General features: G+C 37.0%; 1 protein-coding gene across 6 annotated transcripts in view; it reads left to right on the top strand.

The window, feature by feature from the left end:
* LOC149561880 (putative phospholipid-transporting ATPase 4) overlaps positions 1-20,688 on the top strand; it is a 159,720-nt gene that overhangs the window by 82,261 nt on the left and 56,771 nt on the right. For all 6 annotated transcript variants that reach the window (XR_016363871.1, XR_016363869.1, XR_016363870.1 and 3 more), the window contains exon 7: positions 6,018-6,221. Coding sequence is in view for 2 of the 6 variants with exons in the window: in XM_089825408.1 (XP_089681534.1) it covers positions 6,018-6,221 (204 nt within the window). In the remaining 4 variants the exon portion in view is untranslated. The remainder of the gene's footprint in view (positions 1-6,017; positions 6,222-20,688) is intronic.

The raw sequence follows: 20,688 nt of genomic DNA, 5'->3' as shown, positions 1-20,688 counted from the left end.
ATGCAAATACGTGACCTAAGTAGAACACTCGTCAGTTGCACAAATGCTAACATAAACGTGAATTTCTGGTATTATTGTTCGTTTGAATATTACATTGGAGATCTACAGTTGCTATTCTTGTCAGAGTTTTTAAGATGTCTGTAGTTGTTGGCTATCAACTTACAGAGGTTCAAATGGTTATTTGAATGAGTTTTGGTTACTGGTGCTATAGTGTTCTTGGGTCTAGAGGATGTGTATTTGGTTCAGTATGAATTAGTTTTAATGATTTAGAGGTTGTGATGCTGGAATTACTCTCATATCTTATCTTTATTTTAGTAGTTGTTATTCATGATTTTGAGTACCGCAATCTATCTTTTGATTTTTTTGAGTTCAGTAGTTTCAGTGTTCTTGTGTTTGGTGCTGAAGATGACTCTAACTTTTGTGTTGGAGATGTTCTGAAGGTTCTTGATAGTATTCATGCAGCTTCGTGGTGTTATTTGATTGTGTGACAACTATGTTGGTGGTCCCCATTGATTGAGGAGGATCGGAATTGCTTGATTGCTAGTGTATGGATGTTCCTTCATTTAGGTCCCGATCGATCTTATGAATTAACATGCTCTAATGCTTGGTATTGCTTTAGTTATGGTATAGTGTGTTTGTGATTGATGATTTGGATCCTATGTAAGTGTAATGTCCCCATTTTTCTATAAGCATCAGAGTTTCAGAGATTAGCTTATTATTGTGACCCATGTAGGCTAATATGGTGGTTAGAGGGTTTTATTGGGGATTGGCACTTTATGATGGTGCATAATTTCATATTATCATATTATAATAAAGTGCAAATATAAGAATATCTTTTATCAAACATTGGGGAGAAAAGTAAGTGAGCTCCCACAAGGAAAGAATAAATTAACATGAGAGGTTCTTTTCTTATCATCTGATTATTGTCATTTGCATTTGATGAGTTTTGTGGAGCCAAGGGTTTCTGCATATTATCTACTTTGTCTTTGTGAACGAAAACTCCCATAAATTAGCATAATTGAGGTGGTGAAATATCCTCCGAAGGGTTGCAAATTGGAAGGGATTCTTCAGTCCTTTCATTTGTGCTTAAATTGGAGAATACATTTATTGCTGGCTGTTATAGTGCCACGAACAGTGTCGTAAACAGTACCCACGCTACAGTACTTGGCTTGATTATGATTGCAATTTCATCTCCTTCATTGGGCGATTTGTATATCACCTAAGTTGTCGATTCGGGTTCGGGGACGGGTTCGGGTTCAGGGTTCGTTTTTTGGGTTCAGGCAATTTTTTTTTTCTCCATTTGGGTTTGTGGGTGGGTTCGTGAGTATATATATATAGACACACACACAGAAGAGAAACATGCATAGTTGCAAAACAAAATCATTTCACAATATGAACAATTGTTGCTTGATCATTGATCAATGCCAAATGGCAAAGGGTTTTGGGTCCCTTCAAAACATGATTTTACCTGAATCTAAAAACATTAAATACTCGCTCATTAATCTATCTTCATGATTGTAAAGAAAATTATACATTGAATTACTAAATTGCAAAACATAGACTAGTTCATCAAATAATACATTGAATTACTAAATTGCAAAACAAAGACTAGTTCATCAAATAATAAAGTTTGAAACATGATGATAGATGACAAGTGTTTAGTAGTTTATCAATAATCATAGTATCAAATGCCCTTCAAGGGTCAACTGGATCATCATAAAATGAGAGATCAATGGCTTCATCCCCAATTGCAACTATATCTAGAGCTTCATCATTAGAACCCAAACTGGTTCCACTAGTCCCATATGCTGTTATATCATCGTCCTCCTCCTTGATATAAGGGATTAGATGAGTGAAATGTTCTTTAAATTTTTATTAAGTTCCTTTGAGAGTTACAGAAGAAAACAATATAAAAAACACACTCTTTAAAGTTGTTTTTTGCCCCGGGTTCGCTGTGGGTTCGTCTGGGTTCGCTCCAGCAAGGACCCGGACGAATCCACAGTCAAAACTAAGGACCTTGCCTGGACCTGCAGCAAACCTAGGGGTGAATCCGGACCCGGACCCAAATCTGGGCAGCAAGGGACAAATCCGGCAACTTAGTATATCATGTTCTACATTCAATTTGCATCATTTAAATTGGTCATATGGCATTGTAAAGGTGGCTGTCATAAGGTAGCTGTAGATGCACATTTTATATCTGATTTATAATTTCATTTGTACTCAGATTTTTGGGGTTGCAAAGCCAAGAGCCTTGGAATATTATGTTAAGCATTGAATTAGAAAATATCTCACTAAAGGAGTGATAAGTTGCAGGTCCATATGTATTGGATGTAATGTACATATTTATATCTTTCACGATTGACATAATAGTATGCATGCCAAGTGTTTGACAAAATACAAATTGGCTGTAATTGCACTTTTTTATTTAGAATTAATTTATATGCATTTGAAAGGCCAAAAGAGAATTGCATATGCATTTAGTTCTTTGCTTTGATATAGTAGTAATCAATTACAGGCTTTTAGATTCCTTTGATATCATTTCAAGCAAGCATAATCAGTCTGAAACTCAGAAACAACAAGCATAGAGATTGTATTAGAAATTTAGAAGTGTTTGACAATATTCCTTGAGCTATAAATCAGCAAGTTGAGGTCCGAATTGTCAAGGGATATTACAGTAAGTCCTAACCGACTTATTATGGTCGCATTAGTGTTTGAGCATAATTGTTATATCTTTTATTAGGTCTTGACCAAAATAATGAGTTTTGGTCGTAATCGATATAAGTGAAAGATCAATTTATAACTGTGAGAAGGAGAATGGATGAGTTTATGTGAGATATGCAATGTTGATATGAGCCTGGCATGCAAGGAGGCCTATTGCCGAACATCTGTGCATCTGATTTTCTATGAATAAATGTTGATATTACCTTGTTCTCTCCATATACTTGTTTCCATTTTGTTTACTCTTGTTGCACAATTGGACTGATCATTTTGAGGTCTCTCCAACCGGGTGTAGCATCACATACATAATGGTCAAACAAAAATGCAATGGTATTGGAAATTGTTGCAATATTCCCTGGCCATATAAAGGTTTGGACCTAAGTTTGAAGAGAATAATTGGGTCTCAGAAATCTTTACATAATAGTCAGAAAATACCTTGGCTTTGTAGGTACCATCTGTCAATTTCTTTTCTGTATGTATTCAAGAGACCTCACTAGCTGGCAAGAAAACCAACTCTTATACCACTACAATATCCCACTAGGATATTTTCTTCATATTTTATCCCAAGAAATTCAAAGAGATAATTTGCATTCAATTGCTTAAACTTATGCAGGACAATGTACAAAAAAATATAGAATATCCAGCTGAAATAGAGATTCTGAAATAATAATGCATTTAAATCTTCAGAAGAGCTACAATAAAATATCCAGATGTTGTTACAGAACTTATAGAAAGACTGGATACTAGGAATATGAATCTATAGCACAAAGTAAGACACCTATGTGATATCTCCAACTGAAAATGGGTTTTCATCCACTGCTCAAGTTGGAAAGCTTCTAAAGCTAAAGCTTCCAAATTCTCTAAGAGAACAATAATCAAAACATAAACCAAACATAAAGAGAATGAGCCTCTAGAAGTTCTTTTATAACACATCCTTGTGACTATTCATTTTCTCCCTAGACTGTCTCTTCGTCTGAGTCTTTTATTAACTCACATTAAATTAAAATGTTCTTTTAATGATAAAGTGGCAGATTAATTGTACTTAATTTTAATAGTCACTTTATTAATAAACTATTTAATCTTCAGGCATTAAAATAAATAACCAATTGAACTCAGAAAACCAAATGTGATAGCTTGTTGGAAAGGTCACGACAAGACACACTAAGTTCAATGCTGAATTTCCAAAAATACTGAACCTTATTTACTTACTATAAATAGTATGTTTTTGGAAACCTTGTTGAATCAACTTCGATTGGCTTGAAATTGGAATTGCCTAGGCCAAAGCTCTCTCTAATCCTTGCAAAGTCTTGGTTATCCCGTGGAAGGAAAGCAAAAGGTGCTAACGACACATCGCGAATTAATGGGCTCGAAAAGGGGACATTACATTGCATTGCTATTGCTGTTAGTGGTCAAAGATCTAGGGAATGGAGGTCAAGAAATTAAAGAACACTCTGTAAATGATTGTCATCTCTCCTCCTTGCCTTTCTTTTTAGTTTGTTTTGTTAGTAAGAGATTTGTAGTTGACTTTGTACATCACATACATCTAGAGACACTTTTGGGTACTGAACAACACTTTGATATGGCTTTGCGCACATGATATTTATATAATTTAATGCTTTCTCCACAATTTTCTCTTGGCCATGCAATATTTGCAAACCAACTCTAGTTTCTCTTCCTTGGGGATGGCATGTTTAAAAAGGGGTCCTTTCTAATTAGGCCCAATAAAATCTGTTATGCTTAAATGAAAAGTAAATGGTAAATAAATAAACATTTAGGATATCTAGATGAGATAAGACTAAAGACTTAGGAAAAATTTAGAGGTAGTAGCTTAAAAATAGATTATAGGTTAGAAAAAAATAGATGGGGTTTGCACATTAAAAGAGATTAATGGAAAACAAAAAATGCCATAGTAGAACAAGAAGGAAAGAGGAAAGCGTATTTCTTCATTTTATCTCTTTCATTTCTTATTTTATAAATTTAAAATGAAAATATAAATCAAATTTAGAAAGCGTGTGAATGGGGGGTATGTACAAAATAAGTACCTTTTAGAATGATCAATAACTTGCTGCACTTTTGCTTCTTTATATACACTGATGTTTTAAATGCACCCTAGGGCTCTTTAAATACACCGAGGGAAGCTACAAACTTGCCCAAGTCTCATTAAATCAATGCTTTCTGCTCAAATTGTATTTTTTTCCTTCAATACTCCATTTTTCTTTATTCGTTGTGTTTGCAAATGAAATAATTGTCCTCGAGAGTCTTAGATTTTATTGTTCTCAATTTTCAAATTACTTCTAAGCATCCAAGTCTTGCTAGTAGGACTTACTAGATTTGGTGAGTTTGGAAAACTCAGGCCCAGTTCTCTCAGTCAAGTTTTCAGCAATTCATTGTTAGCTATGTAAATATCTTTGAGAGTCCTGGATCCAAAATTGTTGTTTTCACAATGCTCCAAACATGGAGGATCTGCAGTTATCTGGCTCTAATACTGTTCCTTTCAATTGATGACGAGAATAAACCATAGAAATCAATGCAAGTAGTTTGAAAAATACTATTTCATGGTTGTTGTCATAACAAACTGCCAAAAGATGGCACCTAATTTTAAAAATCGAGTTTGAAGAATATCTTTGTGTGACTTCTGTATGCCTTTTTGAGATGACGAATCCACTCTGATAGCATTTAATAAGGAGCTTGTATTGCTGTTACGTGACTTCTACCTTTGTCAATTACAAATAAACTTTCACAAACACCTTGCACGGCTTGAAAGCTGTAATCCATTATTGTCAAAATCCTTGTTGTTTAACACACTGAATAACTCCTTTTTTTGCCTTGCGAATGAGTTTGTTAAAAGCAATGACAGTGTTGACAACCATTTGGAACATGAATTTAAGTATGACACACAAATGAAAGCAATAAGATTTTTATTTGTAAGTTGACATAGTATGAAAATTTTCTTTAGGTTACAATAATTTATCCACATCAACTGAGTTTTTGAAATTACTTTATAAGATTTCACCATAATAATAGTTCTCTTGCATAAAGGAAGGCTTTGGCGTGCGAATCTCTTGTTATTCTATTAATTGCCTTGTTCTGGATCTTGACACCTGCAATGCATGTAGACATTGATTCTTATATCTGTTGGAAGGAATATGTGATCTGCATTTGTGCTTATTATTTATGGTTTTAATCTGTTTGATTTTCATAATTTAAGTGATTTGCTCACACCATAATACTGTATTTTAAATTTTTGATAGTATCTGGCTGTTGTAACTGTATTAAAATAGTGTACATGGCATTGGCAGGCTGGTGTTCCTCAAGCTATTCATAATCTCGCAACTGCTGGAATTAAAATCTGGGTTTTGACTGGAGATAAAATGGAAACAGCAATAAATATCGGTTATGCCTGCAGAATTTTGCAAAAGAACATGAGAAAATACATTATACGTTTAGAAGATAATGATGTGCTTCAAGCAGAAGCAATGAAAGAGAATAAAAACTTAAATGAGGTTTCTATCTTGCTCCTTTCATTTTGGAATAGGGTTTTATCATTTTATAATTATTATACATATTTAACCATCTAAATGGTTTGTTTTCTGAACAGAACAAAAGTTAAAGAGAAAAAACAGTTAAGTGGGTTAGAAAAGTAAGGGTGGGAAAGTTACTGAAAAAAAACTGATCTCTCATATTTTCCTGTATAGTAATCATGGGCTCCAAAATGATATAAATAAGGAGACACCGCAAATAGATAATTGACACAAATATTGTAGAATTGTAGTTTTTAAATATAGATAGGATATTGGATATTTCATTGGTATTTATCAAACTATCTATACATACAGTTACTCGAGGAAAGTTAACTGGTTTGTGCATTCATTGTGACTCGTATGAGGAAAAAAGTTATGTTCGAGAAGATATAATAGTTCTCTTATGCATTTAATGTTTTTATGCTTTGTACAGAAATGTGGAAGGGACTGCTGTTCCAACAATATTTCCTTTTCTCAACCTCAAAACAAGTATATAAAGTTTAAACTTGTTGAAAGCTGTCAAGAAATTCCATCCATCAATAATTACCCAAAACTAATTCAATCAATTAACAGTGCATACTACACTTGCCGGTGCAATATAACAAATATATGTTTTAGCAATCTACAGAAGCCACCCTGCACACCCCCTGCAACATTGTGCAATTTGTAGACCTCCTTCATCCATTCCTTCAAACAGTGTGCTACTAAGATCTGTCTTTCCTGGGAAGTTTTAATCATTTGGATAAACTTCTGTGAGTTGAGTGATCTCCCTATCGTAATCTACAATTGTTTCTTCTTAGCTACCACAATTTTGTCTTTCTAAATTGGTTTTTTTCCCATGTCTTAGAATTTTCCAAGTTTGTGAGCTAAGTCTGTTGTGCTAGTTTTGCTTGGAACCAACACTATAACGTCCCCATCGTTTTTCCAACCTAATGGAAAGAGAATAATGTTATTATGAAAAGGTGTTTCATATCTGATATTAATGACCTGGATTGTGCAATGGACAGCTGATATCGCTTCTTAAGCGTGAAAGATGATCGAAAGGTTCTCGTTCATTAGTTATTTCTTGCCTTTTTAGCCCTAAGTTTCTGATTGTTATCCTAATGGTAAATTGAAGTTAATGATGAACGGTAAATTGAAATTAATGATGAACGTCGTGGATGCAACTTTTGTTGGTTTCACTCTAACAACGGTGTTAGGGAATGCATCTCGCTGGTCCTACCACATCCTTAATTAATCAACTCAACTCATACATATGTCTGTTATCCATTGCATGTTATATTGTAAGTGCTATTTTTCCCTATTGTCAGTTCTACTAAACTATCGTTTGTGTAAAATTGTATTGAATTTTTCAGTGTTAAAGGTCTATCATTCTTCTAGTACAATTAAATAGCAAAATTCAAATCTAAAATATTTTCAGATCAATTTCAGTATTTTGTAATATAATAATGCACATTGTTTCAAATGGCCGTTGATTAATTATTACAATTGTAATAGGTACAGTATAATAAATATTGTTGGCTAAAATTTTTATAAGTCACTAAGCCTACAACTTACAAAATTGCAACTTTAGGCAACTGTGTAGTCAGATAAATCTCTCCTCTCAGAAATAGGGGAGGCTCCCTTCTTTCCATAGGTGGGTGTAATAGAAACTTACTAGAAATTACAAAATGGACAACTCTCATGATCAATTCCTGTTTTTTCAAGAATGATTTGCAAACAACTTCAACTTTCAAATTCAACAAAAAGGTCCTATTGCTATGATAATACTAATGACTTGGTGGTTGAGATAACAACAACTCCTAACGCAGAAGTTAACTATAAACTTTGGTGGAATAATAATGCATACACAAAGTTGCGAGTAGCCCGAATCTCTAATTTAAGAAGACCCTTAGTAAGGCACGAAGTCTCTTATCTAGTGTCTTTTAGAACAACAATAGCTCAAACTAAAGTTCAAAATCTTTAGCTTTCAGTATTTTAGAACCACTATTAACTGCAGCGATTCCCCTTTTTAAGAGCTCATAGTCTTTTAAAAGGAAAACCGAAATCTCCAATGATTCACACAATTAAAGCTATAACAATGAACTCAAGAATCATTAACAATGCAACATAAAAAAACATTAATCAAAGAGTTGCAACACAAAGTTTTGAAAATATCGCTTCTCTTATTCAATTATGAAAATTGCATCTTGAAGCAAAGTTTTCAAAAATACAAATTTGCAAGCATAGCCTCCTTGCCTAAAACAAAAGATGTTTATTTACAATGAGCTGTCTCCTTTATATAGGAGAAAAGGACAGAGAAAAATGGAGAGAAAAAGGGAAAACCCCAACAACTTTGACTTATTCAAGAACTACCTAGGACTTATTCAAAGTTGCACTGCCTAATGCACATGCAACCTGGTTGCATGAAGCGACTATAGAGGTACATGTTTTCCTGTATTTACAAAGGATTATGTTTCGAGTACAATCCGTAATAAAAATTACATCTATTACTAGAAAGCATACAAATAATGTGTGTAGGACACTTGAAAGATATCTTCATATAGTATTAACTAGCTTTCCAAATTTCTGCAGAGATTCTCGTAAAACTGCAGCATCTGATTCACCGGTAGGCTATGCAATGATGGTTACTTTTTGAAGTGTGTTGATGCCTTCTGAAATAACATTGTTACATTCTCTCAACTTACTTTGCAAAAGCTCAATGAATATTTCCAGCTTGCCATTATATCTATCATGTTGAAGGATTACTACGAAACCAATGTGAAGGGTCGTGTCCCGATTGTTACTTGGTGCGCCATTAATGTTCCCAGGGGTTTGACACCATATTGGTCAGCCCCCAATAAGTTGAAGGTTGGCAGCCAGAGCATCGTCTTGCCCAGAATCTTCCAAGTCTCTTCGGGTAGTACATTTACCCTTGACACTCTGTCAACAATTGTGTTCGTCAACACGGTGCCCAAGATGCCCATGTCCACTATTATCGGGTTTTGTCTGGTGTTAACACTTCGTATTATTGGGCCCGCTTTGGAACTGCCAGAAACCTCCGTTTGTCCCAATTTACTTGTTGGGATGGTTGGGTTGTTGAACAAGGCTGCTTTTAAATGCGGCATTGTTTCCAATAGGTCCTTGACCTTCACTAGTATCTAAAATTGCATTATCTACCTCTGGATGATTTCTTCTGCTATGGCTCGAGTATAAGAACCACAAGTATCCTTTAGGTCCCTTCAGGCCTGTAATTCCTTCTCAATCTCGACCTTCGCCTCGAGTACTCTTTGTTTCCCCGTACGAGGGTCTGGATACGTAGCCTTCTTCACTTGTGCTTGTGTAATTGCCAAGATTTCTTCCTCGGTATCTCTCCTTTCCACATCAATGAGGTTGCAACTAGACTCTAGACAGTTGGCCTCCTCGTGGTCCCCTAGTCCACACCACCTGCACAGTTTCTGTGGATTTTCCTACTTAGGGAAATCTCGGCCAAAGTGTCCCCACTGGTTGTAATTTCTGCATTGTATCATTGGCCTTCCATTTGCAATTTCCGCATTATTATTTTGTTGACCACCAACTCCAAATGTGGAAGGTTGCTCCTGCGTGAACAACACTTGTTGGTTTTTGGCCCTCAACTTATTGGGGAATTCTTTGGTGGAATGTGCCACAATCTGGTGGATGTTGCAAAAGGATTTCTTTGGACAAGAGCCTTTTGTGTGTCTGGCTTCCTTGGAGTCTCTACTCTACATCCCATCCTTCTCAGTTTTGCTTGATCCTCCTTTCGTTGCCTTAAGTTCCTTCATCATCGTCTTGAGGTCAATTTGTAAGGCATGCACTTTCTTACTTGATTCCTCCTCACTACTTTCCTTCAAGGACTCATCGTCGGACTTAATTTTCTCAGAAGTCTTACATTCGCATTCTACGTCCATTGCACAATTATATTCATTATTGTACGATGTCAGGAGTACAACCTTCATCTTCTTTCAAATAGAATTTTTTAGTCCTTTGACGAGCAACCACTTCTTCAGTTTGTTGGCTGGGGCAAATTCCACTTTCCCCATTAATTCCTTTAATCATTGCCCGTAGGCTATAACATACTCATTCTTTGCTTGTTTTGTGTTTTAAATGTTGGAAAGGATCTCATTATCGTCTCTTAGCAACTTGAATTCTGTTTGGAACTCTTTCTTCACTATCGCCCATGTTGTCAAACCAGTTTCATCCACATTGGAGTGCCAGTCAATGGCTCTTTCCCTTAATGTGGCAAGAAGCTATCTAATCCACTTGTCCTAATTGGTGATGCCATTAGCGGTCCATATGGTTTCGCAAGTTCGGCAATGACGCACATGATCCTCCTTCTCTTGGCTCATGAACTTGGGCAATTCTTGTTTGTTCCTAGCCATGACTACTCGTTGTGCCACCCATTGTACTACCAGTGGTCATGCTGACTGTGTCGATGCGTTACACTGTGTTGTGATATATTCACAAAAGAGGGTTGTTTGATTATCATACTATACTCATTTGTACAGTGTATGATAGGCAAAGTGGTCACCTTGCGCTCGTGCTCCTTCGATACCTTGAGCTACGTTAGTTCCTTCTTCACTTTTGTCCAGATTCTCTACCCGTGGTGTACACAAATTTAGAAATTCTTCCCTTGTTTGCTTGATTAGATTCAATCTTTTTTGTCTCTCCTCTAGAAGTCCTCTGTACTTCTCGGTCGCACATGGTTAGGCAAACCATGCTCTCTGTTCAGTGCACCTCTTGTGGCACCGTGGTCACCCTTCGTGACCCCACCGTGGTACTCGTCAACGAGTTGCCTTAGTCTTTGCCTCCACTCGACGTGTTGTGCGAGGATCAAAGCCTGATGTGGCGTAGACATCATCATCATTTTGTTCTCTTCTATTTCTGTTCTTATTCAATTGATTTGGCATCAATTCTTAAAAACACATCATAAATAACAAGAACACTTTTATTTATATATAGTCTCCGTACATCATCATGGGTCATCTATGCGACTGTTACAAAGTTTCAGTGCTCTTTTTCACTCACACTCCATTTACATTCCCACGATTTAGGGCTCATGGGTTAGACAACGCTTTGAGTTTCATTGCGATCCTCTTATTCCTGACTGTTACATTCCAGAAAGTTTCTAAGAGTTTGTTGCCTGTTTTGCTCCCTCTTTGTTTCCTCCCTTTGCCTCGCCTAAACTAGGAACGTTTCTACGAACAATCGAGGAAACTGATGCAACAGTCGGTTTGCAGTAGGACTCATGTTCAACGTGTCCCAAACGGTGTCCTCGGGAACTTGTTCACATACGTGTTCTCTTTGTACCAAAGTTTTAATACTTGTGTGGAACAAAATTTGGAAATTTGCCGTTAGTTCATGCTCCCCTTCAAATAGCTCGGTCACTACATCATCATTGGTTCTCACAAACTCCGGAACAGGTATTCCCATTTATTCTATTCTTTGTATGCCATTGTTTGCGTCACTCTTCCTAGATTTAGAGTTGGCAACGACGCCAAATGTTTACCATACAGGGTAATTCAGAATAATGCATATCATAGCAAAACGAATAAGACAGAAATACAATGCTTCAGGAACCGGGCACATACTTTATTAATGTTTCCATGTTGTAGTACATCATACGCAAGTAGAACATGAATGGATCATACTAAATGCCTTCTCTCTCTCTCTCTCTCTCTCTCTTTCTCTCTCTCTCTCTCTCTCGTTACATATATAGATTCCAAAGGGGTGCGACCGAACTGTCGCATCATAACGGAACACCCTTTGGGTACTAACTGACAGACAACTAATCCCGCTGGCATAACACTTTTTTCGGCAACACTACTGATATCTATCTCTATTCTATGAAAATACATGACATGAAAAGAAAGAAAAGCATACAATGAGAAGCTCATAGGGAACCTGTCATTGCCTATAATGAGTAGTCATGCTGCCTTGCTTCAAGCCTGCTTGTTCGCTGCCCTGAACAGTATCTCCTCCAAGTGTCCGAGTTCTGCATATGTAGAGAAAATGTTTTAGATCCAATGGATCTAAGCATTGATGGAAGCACCTCACCTCATGCACAAATATTCTATGCTACCATCATGTCATACACTCGCATAAAATAGAAACATGTACCAACATAAAGAGGCAATCATGATCACATCAAGTTTTATTGCTAACATGTTTGCTTCTTGTACAAAATCTTATCATGTAATGTCCCTCGTTTCCGATTAGGTTCGTAATCTATAACATCTTTATTATCTTTAACTTCTATGTATTATCTCCAAGGATATTTCACTATTGTTAGTATTTCCCTTCTAACTTTTGCAATTATAGCTCATCGACTCTTATCTAGGAAGTTCCTTATTCTTGAAGTTTATAATATCTTGACTGCAGGTATGCTGAATGACTATATCGAAAATTCTAGTTAATATTATTTTTGTCTTGTTTTAATCTTCTGTGTTTCATTGGATCATAGATATGTTAGGTGGATATATCTAATAATGCTTATGTGGATTCCAGTCTCATCCTGGCGTTCTTCACAATTTGCACAATCATTCCTGTGATTTTCTTAACTAGACTGTGCCTCTGTTTGTCTATATTGATCTGACAAGAATATGCATTTCTAATGCTCAGTGTTGGCTTGCAATTGACTACTACCTTCTATTTGTCATTCCCTTGCTAATTGTTCAGTCGGGTTGAAGCTGCTAGTTTACGGTGGGAATTATGATTGGTTGGTCAATGGCTTTTGAATTGTTCGTCTCCCTATCTTTGTGCACATATATTATTCTGTTTGTTCGATGGGTCTCTTCAATTATTGTTTTATTGAATCCTGTTAACATTCTAGAGTTTGCCAATATCTTCCCCTAAGGCGTCCACGTAGGACAAACGTTAGTCAAGTTTATCCCCATCTATGCACGGGGTTCCATGTCCATAATCGCTGATTGGGCTCTAATATATGTTGACTGTATCCACCGTGGCTAAGACTCTCGGTTGCCATTTTGTTGGCTATTCTTCTTTGGTGATGTTCGTTGTCTATTTCTCCCCCAATCTTCGCTACTTGCCTCATCTTAATATATACATCTTTTATTATTGAAAGGTCACATCGTTTGGCTCAAGAGGCATATCTATCTTGTTACCTTTGAGTAATAACCTGCTAAGTCTATGTTCTTTGTTCTCGGCGGCTCCATATTCTTCCTTCTCATCCAACGGTTCCATCTCTGAAATATATTGTGGAATATTTTCTTTATGACTATATGATCACTGAATCATATTGACTTGTAGACAATTATCAACGTGATATGGAAACTGGTGTGTGAGACTTGTCGTGGGTATGCAAGCAATATGTTCTTGATGATGGTGTCTTCCTCAGTGTCGATTAAGCGATATGCTCTATATCTTCATGTGGCATTATTAGAATTTCACCTGGACTGATGTGGATGTATTTTCCACTATATTGTTTTTGTGCTCCCCTTTTCTCCCGAGCCCTTGACTGATCAATAGACTAGTCGCTGCCCTATCTCTATTTGCTATTGGTGTGTTACGTTGCCTTCCACGTGCATTATTCCAAGCGGCATGACTCTATGAAAGATGTCTGGAAGGCGTCAGAACGGGGAGTTTATAGAGCTGCAGACGGTGGGGCCGACGGACCATCCCTTTTGGCTTTGGTTTTCTGGACATTTGGGTCTGTCACCACATGCGACCCTTCACTGCGACAAATTACGGGTCAACGTTGGTTTTGGCTTATTGATCAAAACGTCAGATTCCCCCTTCTCATTCGGTGATATTGATCTTACACAATAGCAGACCAGAATCAGTATGGGGTCCACAAGACACGGGATCAGTGCAGGGGCAAATTTAAGGGTTTGGTCGGTAGTCTTAGCAACCGGTGGGACCATCCAGTACGAAAGGCTTTGATATTGGCGGGCTTCCAGATGATGATTTTGCTTGATATGATGTCCCTCTCTTTCAGTGGGCTCTAGCTCGTTTCCATTTGAAGACAACATTATGTGCCTCCAATAGGCGGACAGGTAGATCCCAGGTACGCCTTTTCCCTTTTTCTTGCATCTGATTTTGCACCTGTTCAGGCTTCCTTTGTTACTTCTCCTGGCATTGGTAAATTTACAACGGTAAAACACCATTAAAAACATATAAACAAGGCACCAGTGGGAATGATATGGTCCTCATGGATGGAACAAACGGGGAAATCACAGATACATCTGCAGAGAGGATACTTGTAAAAGTATCATTGATTGATCAACCTAAGATAAGAGAGGAACAATCAAAACTTGATGGGTCCACCTTGCATAACACAGGATCTGATAGTAACAGGGTGGCAGAGAATCAGATAGTCAGGGCACCCGTAACAGCAGAACAACAAACTAGTCTGGAAGAAGCTACGAAACACAATGACATCTCTGACAATAGTGGCTTGGTCCTGACATACGGGGATAGTTTAATTGACAGCAGCATCATCAAGTGGAATCAAGGGAGCTTCCTCATTATTCCAGAACCCTCAACTGGACACACAAGTTCATTCAATCTTGGAGGGACAAATGGTAATTTACCCACAAACACTCTAAGCTTATCACAAGCCAGCAGACCACTCACAAGAGGAAACTACATCTATGTGAATGCCAAACAATATAAAAGAATAAGTAGGCGGAGAAAGATACGAAAGTTTAAAAATGCAAAAAGAGGGAAGTTAGTAGCTTTACTTCCGAAACTGATTCCACAAACCCCAGACAACACAAGGGAGGGAGAACAAAGTCTGAGGCCGACTGAAATCTCTAAAACAATTAAGTAGTTTGATAATATCAGAGATATACGGTAAAGAGAAGCCAGATAATTCTCAGGTGATAGACACAGTGGAGGATGGGCTACCGAATAATTACAGCCCCACAAGGACACCTATGACGTGGTATCCAGACATCTTTGTGAACGATTTAGTAGCTATGAAGGAAAGGGTGTGGGCACTTGAAGAGAGGAGCCAAATAGAAAGTATCACAATGAAAAGAGTTATCGAAGATAACTGGAAGTTGGCAGCGGAGGTCAAGTCATTTAGAGAACAAATTCCAAAATTGCAATTTAATATGGAAAAAGAAGAGTATGAATTAATATTGTTAAAGAAAGAAGTAGGGGAAAAGAGGACAGCAACAAGTACTACGGGAGAAGGAGAGGCTACAGAAGCAGACAAAAACCCGCAAATGAAAAATATACAGGATGCCATGGCCAATATGGAAATAAAAGAGAATCAACTCAGAGAACAGATCGAAGAAGTTAGATCATGGGCTAACATAGTAAAGGGGCCAACAAACACTCCTATTGACAACATAGAAAAACAAGTTCGGAGACAGATTAGAGAGGAAAAAGAAAGAAATGAGAAAGCAACAAATATCGTTGTCAAAGGGCTATGAGACTATGGAGAACAGGAGAAAACAACGGATTTAGTTAAAGACTTCTTTAAAGACCAATTAGACTGGCATGGAACAACCATACAAGCTCAAAGAATCGGAAAATGGATTAGAGGAGGCAAAGATAGACATGTTAGAGTGGCAATGAGGAATATAGGAGATAAAAATAACATTTTCAGCAAGAGGAAGTTTCTTAGAGGCACACACATATATCTTGATGATGACCTCACCGTAACTCAGCAAGAAGAAAGGAGGAAGGAATGGGAAAAAGTGAAAACAACAAGAGGAAAAGGCAAGTGGCCGTGGCTACAAGATGGCAAAGCCCAAATCAGAGACAAAATCACACGCAATAAATAGTAACTCGGGCCCACCCAGGAACATTTAACTATAGTTAGCTGGAACTGTAGAGGTTATCCTTGGAGAAGAGGACCTGGGTTAGGGCCGATAGCTAAAGATAATGACATCATTATGCTTACCGAGACTCATGAACATGATGGATGTAGGGTTCCAAATTTTGAAAGGTATAAGAAGGTATCACTGTGGAATGAAAAGATAGATAATGGTAAGGGGCATGGAGGCATCACCGTTCTAATAAAAGAAACTTGGAGCAGATTTGTAAACTTAGAGAAAGAAGATGTAAACAAGCAGTATATTTGGATAAAAATAACAGAGAATTAGATTTCTACAAGGGTGGCTATATGTTACTTCGCTCCAAAAGGCTCAAAAATATATAAAAAACATAGATTGGATCGAGAAGACCCGTTCGTTGCACTAAAAAAAGACATAGCAGCCTTTAGCTCTTTAGGGGAAATAATGTTAATAGGGGATTTCAATGCTAGAACAACAAACAACCAAACTCTCAATCTTAAGGAGAGTTACAATGAAAGTAGAGATCCAGTTTGGCTCGAAGAAGAAGGGACACAAAAATGGGAAAGATCTTCACAGGATAGCATGGGAAAGATTAATCATTTTGGTGTTGAATTACTAGGCTTATGCTGCCTATACAACATGGTTATATGCAATGGTATGGAAAAGTGGCCTAAATTAGGAGGCATCACATGCAAAAGACAGAATGGACAAAGTGTTGTTGATTATGTTATATGCTCGTAAGACTATGTCGCAAAGATAATTAACTTTGAGATAGAAGATTGCCCCATAGAGTTAAAATCTGATCATAACTCCATCTTGATAAGGGTGGCCACTCACTTTAAAGATCAACATATTGTCCCAAAACCTTTACAGAAGAGGAAGATGATTCCGACTGGCAAAGTTTTAATGACACAAGAAAACCATGATACTTTTTAAGACTCTCTTTTGCGGCTGTCTAGGGTTCCGGGAAACCATCTTGAGTCTGAAAAACAGCATTTCATGGACAAGGATAATCTTGTTCTTACTATCATTAAAGCATTGGAGGAGTGTAAAAGATCTAGGGCCACAAAAGAAGCCAAGAACACTTTTCCGGCCAATCCTTGGTTTGATGAAGAGTGCAAAATGGCAAAAAGGAATTGGAAAAAAACATGAACAAAGAAAGTAGAAAAGAGTATGATCAACTGATTAAAAAGAAGAAAGAAGAGTATGTGAACAAGAGAAGAATAGAGTTGATTAATCTTGGTAAAAACAACCCCAGAAAATTTTGGAAAGAGTTTCAGCAGAGAAAAACTCAGATAGAGAATAACATAATAGGAACCAAATGGCTGGAATATGCTAAGACTCTCTACGAATGTGATCTAAGAGAGCGCAGTACCATGGAAATAGAGACTACAGGGGAGTTATTCAAAGAAAATGATATTATTCAAGGCATTAGGAGGTTAGCTACTGGTAAAGCGCAAGATATAGATGGGCTACAAGCGGAATACTTAAAATGGGGTGCTGAAATCCTCACACCACACATCACTAAGATCTTCAACAATGTCAATAGAGAATGTTTCCCTGTAAAATGGACTGCAAGTGTGGTGATCCCACTCCACAAAAGTGGAGATATAAACAATCCTTCTAATTACCGAACCATCATGATCAATCCACTATTTGGCAACTTATTTGGTAGTTTGGTAGAACAAAAAATCAGCAACTGGGCTGAAAGAGAAGGCAAACGTGCAAAAGGGTAAGCAGGCTTTAGACCGAAACACTCTACTATAGATCACGGCATCACTCTCAGGCATTTGATAGAGAAAGTTTGGGACACTCCGGGGAACGAGGCTTTTTGTTGTTTCGTGGACTTTAAAAAAGCTTTCGACACAATGCCACGTAATAAACTATGGGATAGAATGGTAGAGCTGGAAGTCCCTAAAGAACTTAGGTCAGCAGTTTATAGATTATATGAGCAGGTCAAAGCTAAAATCAGAACGACAGAAGGGATATTAGAAGATTTTGACAGCAACATCGGGGTTAAGCAAGGGTGTCCGCTTTCTCCAACATTATTCGGGCTCTATATTGACAAGTTAGAAGAGTGGATAAACAAGACCAATGGTGAGGGGGTGCAGCTAGCTCACTTCGTGATAAGATTTCTCTTATATGCAGATGATCTCATAATTCTTGCTAGAACAGCTAAAGGTTTGAAAGAGCACTTGAAAGCACTAGAAATTTTTTGTCATGATGTAGGAATGCAAGTTAACACTAGCAAAACCAAAATTATGATCTTCTCACTAAAGAAGAATAGGGGCATACAAGACAAGTTTCTATTTGAAAATAGCCCCCTTGAGATTGTGGAAGAGTACAAATACTTGGGCATCGACTTCCATAACAAACTCAACTGGGATACTTGCAGATCGAAAAGGATCCAAGGGGGCTGGAAGGCGTTATACTCTTTACAAAACAAGTGCAGGAACGCAGAATTATGGGATTGGACGTCCATGAAAACTCTGTTTGGTTTGCTGGTCACTCCGGTTATTCTATATGGATGTGAAGTGTGGGGCGGTAGTATGTCCAAACAGAAATGGCGACAAGTAGAAAGAATTCAAAAGCACTTCATCACATGCAATCTTATAGTCAAGACCACAGTTCCGTATGAAATCCTTTTGGTGGAGGTGGGTTCCTTTCCATTAGAAGCCGTCGCATTGATCCGAATGCTAAGCTATTTAAAGAAAACCTAAGGTCTGGAAACACATCGTTGGCCCAAGTTGATAATAGAGGAAAAACTTGTGAGGCGGAAAAGCACATGGATGAAACAAAATGACAAATGGATGCAAAAATGGGATATCAACATCCAAACTCGCCCGGATAACATTAAAGAAATAAAAAAGTTTGTCAATGAAAAATTTTGCAATATTCTGTGGACAAGACACATAGTGCGGAAAAAATCTTATTACATTAAAGAATTTAGTCCCACTTCTAGTCATGATGAAAAGGCCTATATAAGGGCACCTATTAACTGGAAAGCAAAAATGTTAATGGCACAAATTAGAACTAGTTCACATCAGTTGCGATGTGAAACTGGTAGATGGCAAGTTCCAAAGGAAGAGTGGGCAGACAAAACATGTTTATTCTGCAATATGGGAACAGTTGAGACAGAACAACACTTTGTCAAGGAATGCCTGGTTTACAACGACATCAGATCTGATTATACAAAAATTCTGCAGAACAAGGACTTCAACTATTTATTCAAGGAAGATCAAGTGAAGAGAACAGCGGATTTGATTATCAAAATTTAGAGAAGAAGAGACAAGTTAACCAAAACTTTGCAACTGACTAGTTTGGCTCCTGACTCGGGAGGGTGATTGCATGGGTCCCATAGACTACTTTAGTCTCGTGGACGTCATTAAAATCTATCATATCATATCATATCATAACATACATGTGAACAATTATCTTGATCTCTTAAGTGTTTGTGAGGTATACCCCTTTAGTGAGGTCTTTGTATAATAGTAATATATATTATCAATGAAAATGATAATTGATTACCGCTAATATCTTATTATTGAATTCATTAGACTCCTATTATTATTTATATATTTATACTATTATAGGCCAACTTTTTAATATAATCTTTAATAATAATTGTAATTTAGATAATTTATATATTAAAATGTTCAGATTTCTAAAGTTCAGTATAGTAATCTCTCAATGGGAGTTTTTTTGTGTTTTGCCATTAAAGAAAAACCCAGAAAAATGAAGTTCTAGTAAACTCAGAAAATTATTTATATGAAATGTCTAAAACAGTAAGAGATGGTGCGTATGCTGAATAAACTCATTTTTTTTAGCAAATAATAGAGCAGTAAAATTTGAGATTTTTAGAGAGAAATAATCGCACAAAGGACATACACATTTCTTCATTCCAGAAGTCTGCAAGAACTTGTGATTCACAGCACAAATAAAGGTGAGTTTCCTTTTTCCTCTCCAGAAACTCCAGATCATTAACAAATGCAGCAAAATCAGGCAAATTGATTTTCGGAAAACGTTGAAATCAGTAGAGAAAAACCCCAAGTCAAAGCCATAATTTCTGCATTCAAACTTCAGTTTTCTCTCTACAAATGGTGGACAATAAAACCCAGTGAGGAATGGCGTAGAATGACAGATTAAATGCCCAAAAAACTAGGTGGAAAAGACTGTGTATGCGGCAAATACTCCAGATTTTTTCCAACAATGGTGGCTAGGGTTCTTCAAAGCCTCTCTATTCTTCTTTCTTCTTCAAATGCCAAATTAAGCAAATACCAAGTGTTTTATGTTTCAAATACTTTGAGATTTTCTTTTCAAAGTGTTGTCACTTTAGAGTTGTTTTTATTTTTTCATTTTTTGGCCCCATAGATCAAATATTGACGGGTTTTAGGCTAGTTGTGTGAGTTTGAAAATTGTTTCGTGGTTTTTAAGTGTAAAAGTTATAAGAATATCACAGATTTGAACTTTAGGTGCGTCACCATAAGTTTAGTTTTTGTTTTCAATTATCTTTCTATCCCTTTCCCTCATAAGTTTTCAAGTTTTAAATGAAGCATCTTAAAAGAACCACCCTAGAAACCAGAAGTCTCACTTCAATTGCATGTCCCACATCGAAGTGATTCCTATGTTATACGAGAATTACTGAACTCATTTAGTTCAGCAAATGGTGCAAATTTTGGTATTTA

The sequence above is a fragment of the Cupressus sempervirens genome, chromosome 4, assembly GCF_028749045.1.
Source record: "Cupressus sempervirens isolate cs-2001-9-10 chromosome 4, ASM2874904v1, whole genome shotgun sequence".
In the NCBI taxonomy this organism is placed as follows: domain Eukaryota; kingdom Viridiplantae; phylum Streptophyta; class Pinopsida; order Cupressales; family Cupressaceae; genus Cupressus; species Cupressus sempervirens.
Note: the sequence above shows the minus strand (reverse complement) of the source record. Positions and strands in the feature narration are given on the sequence as shown.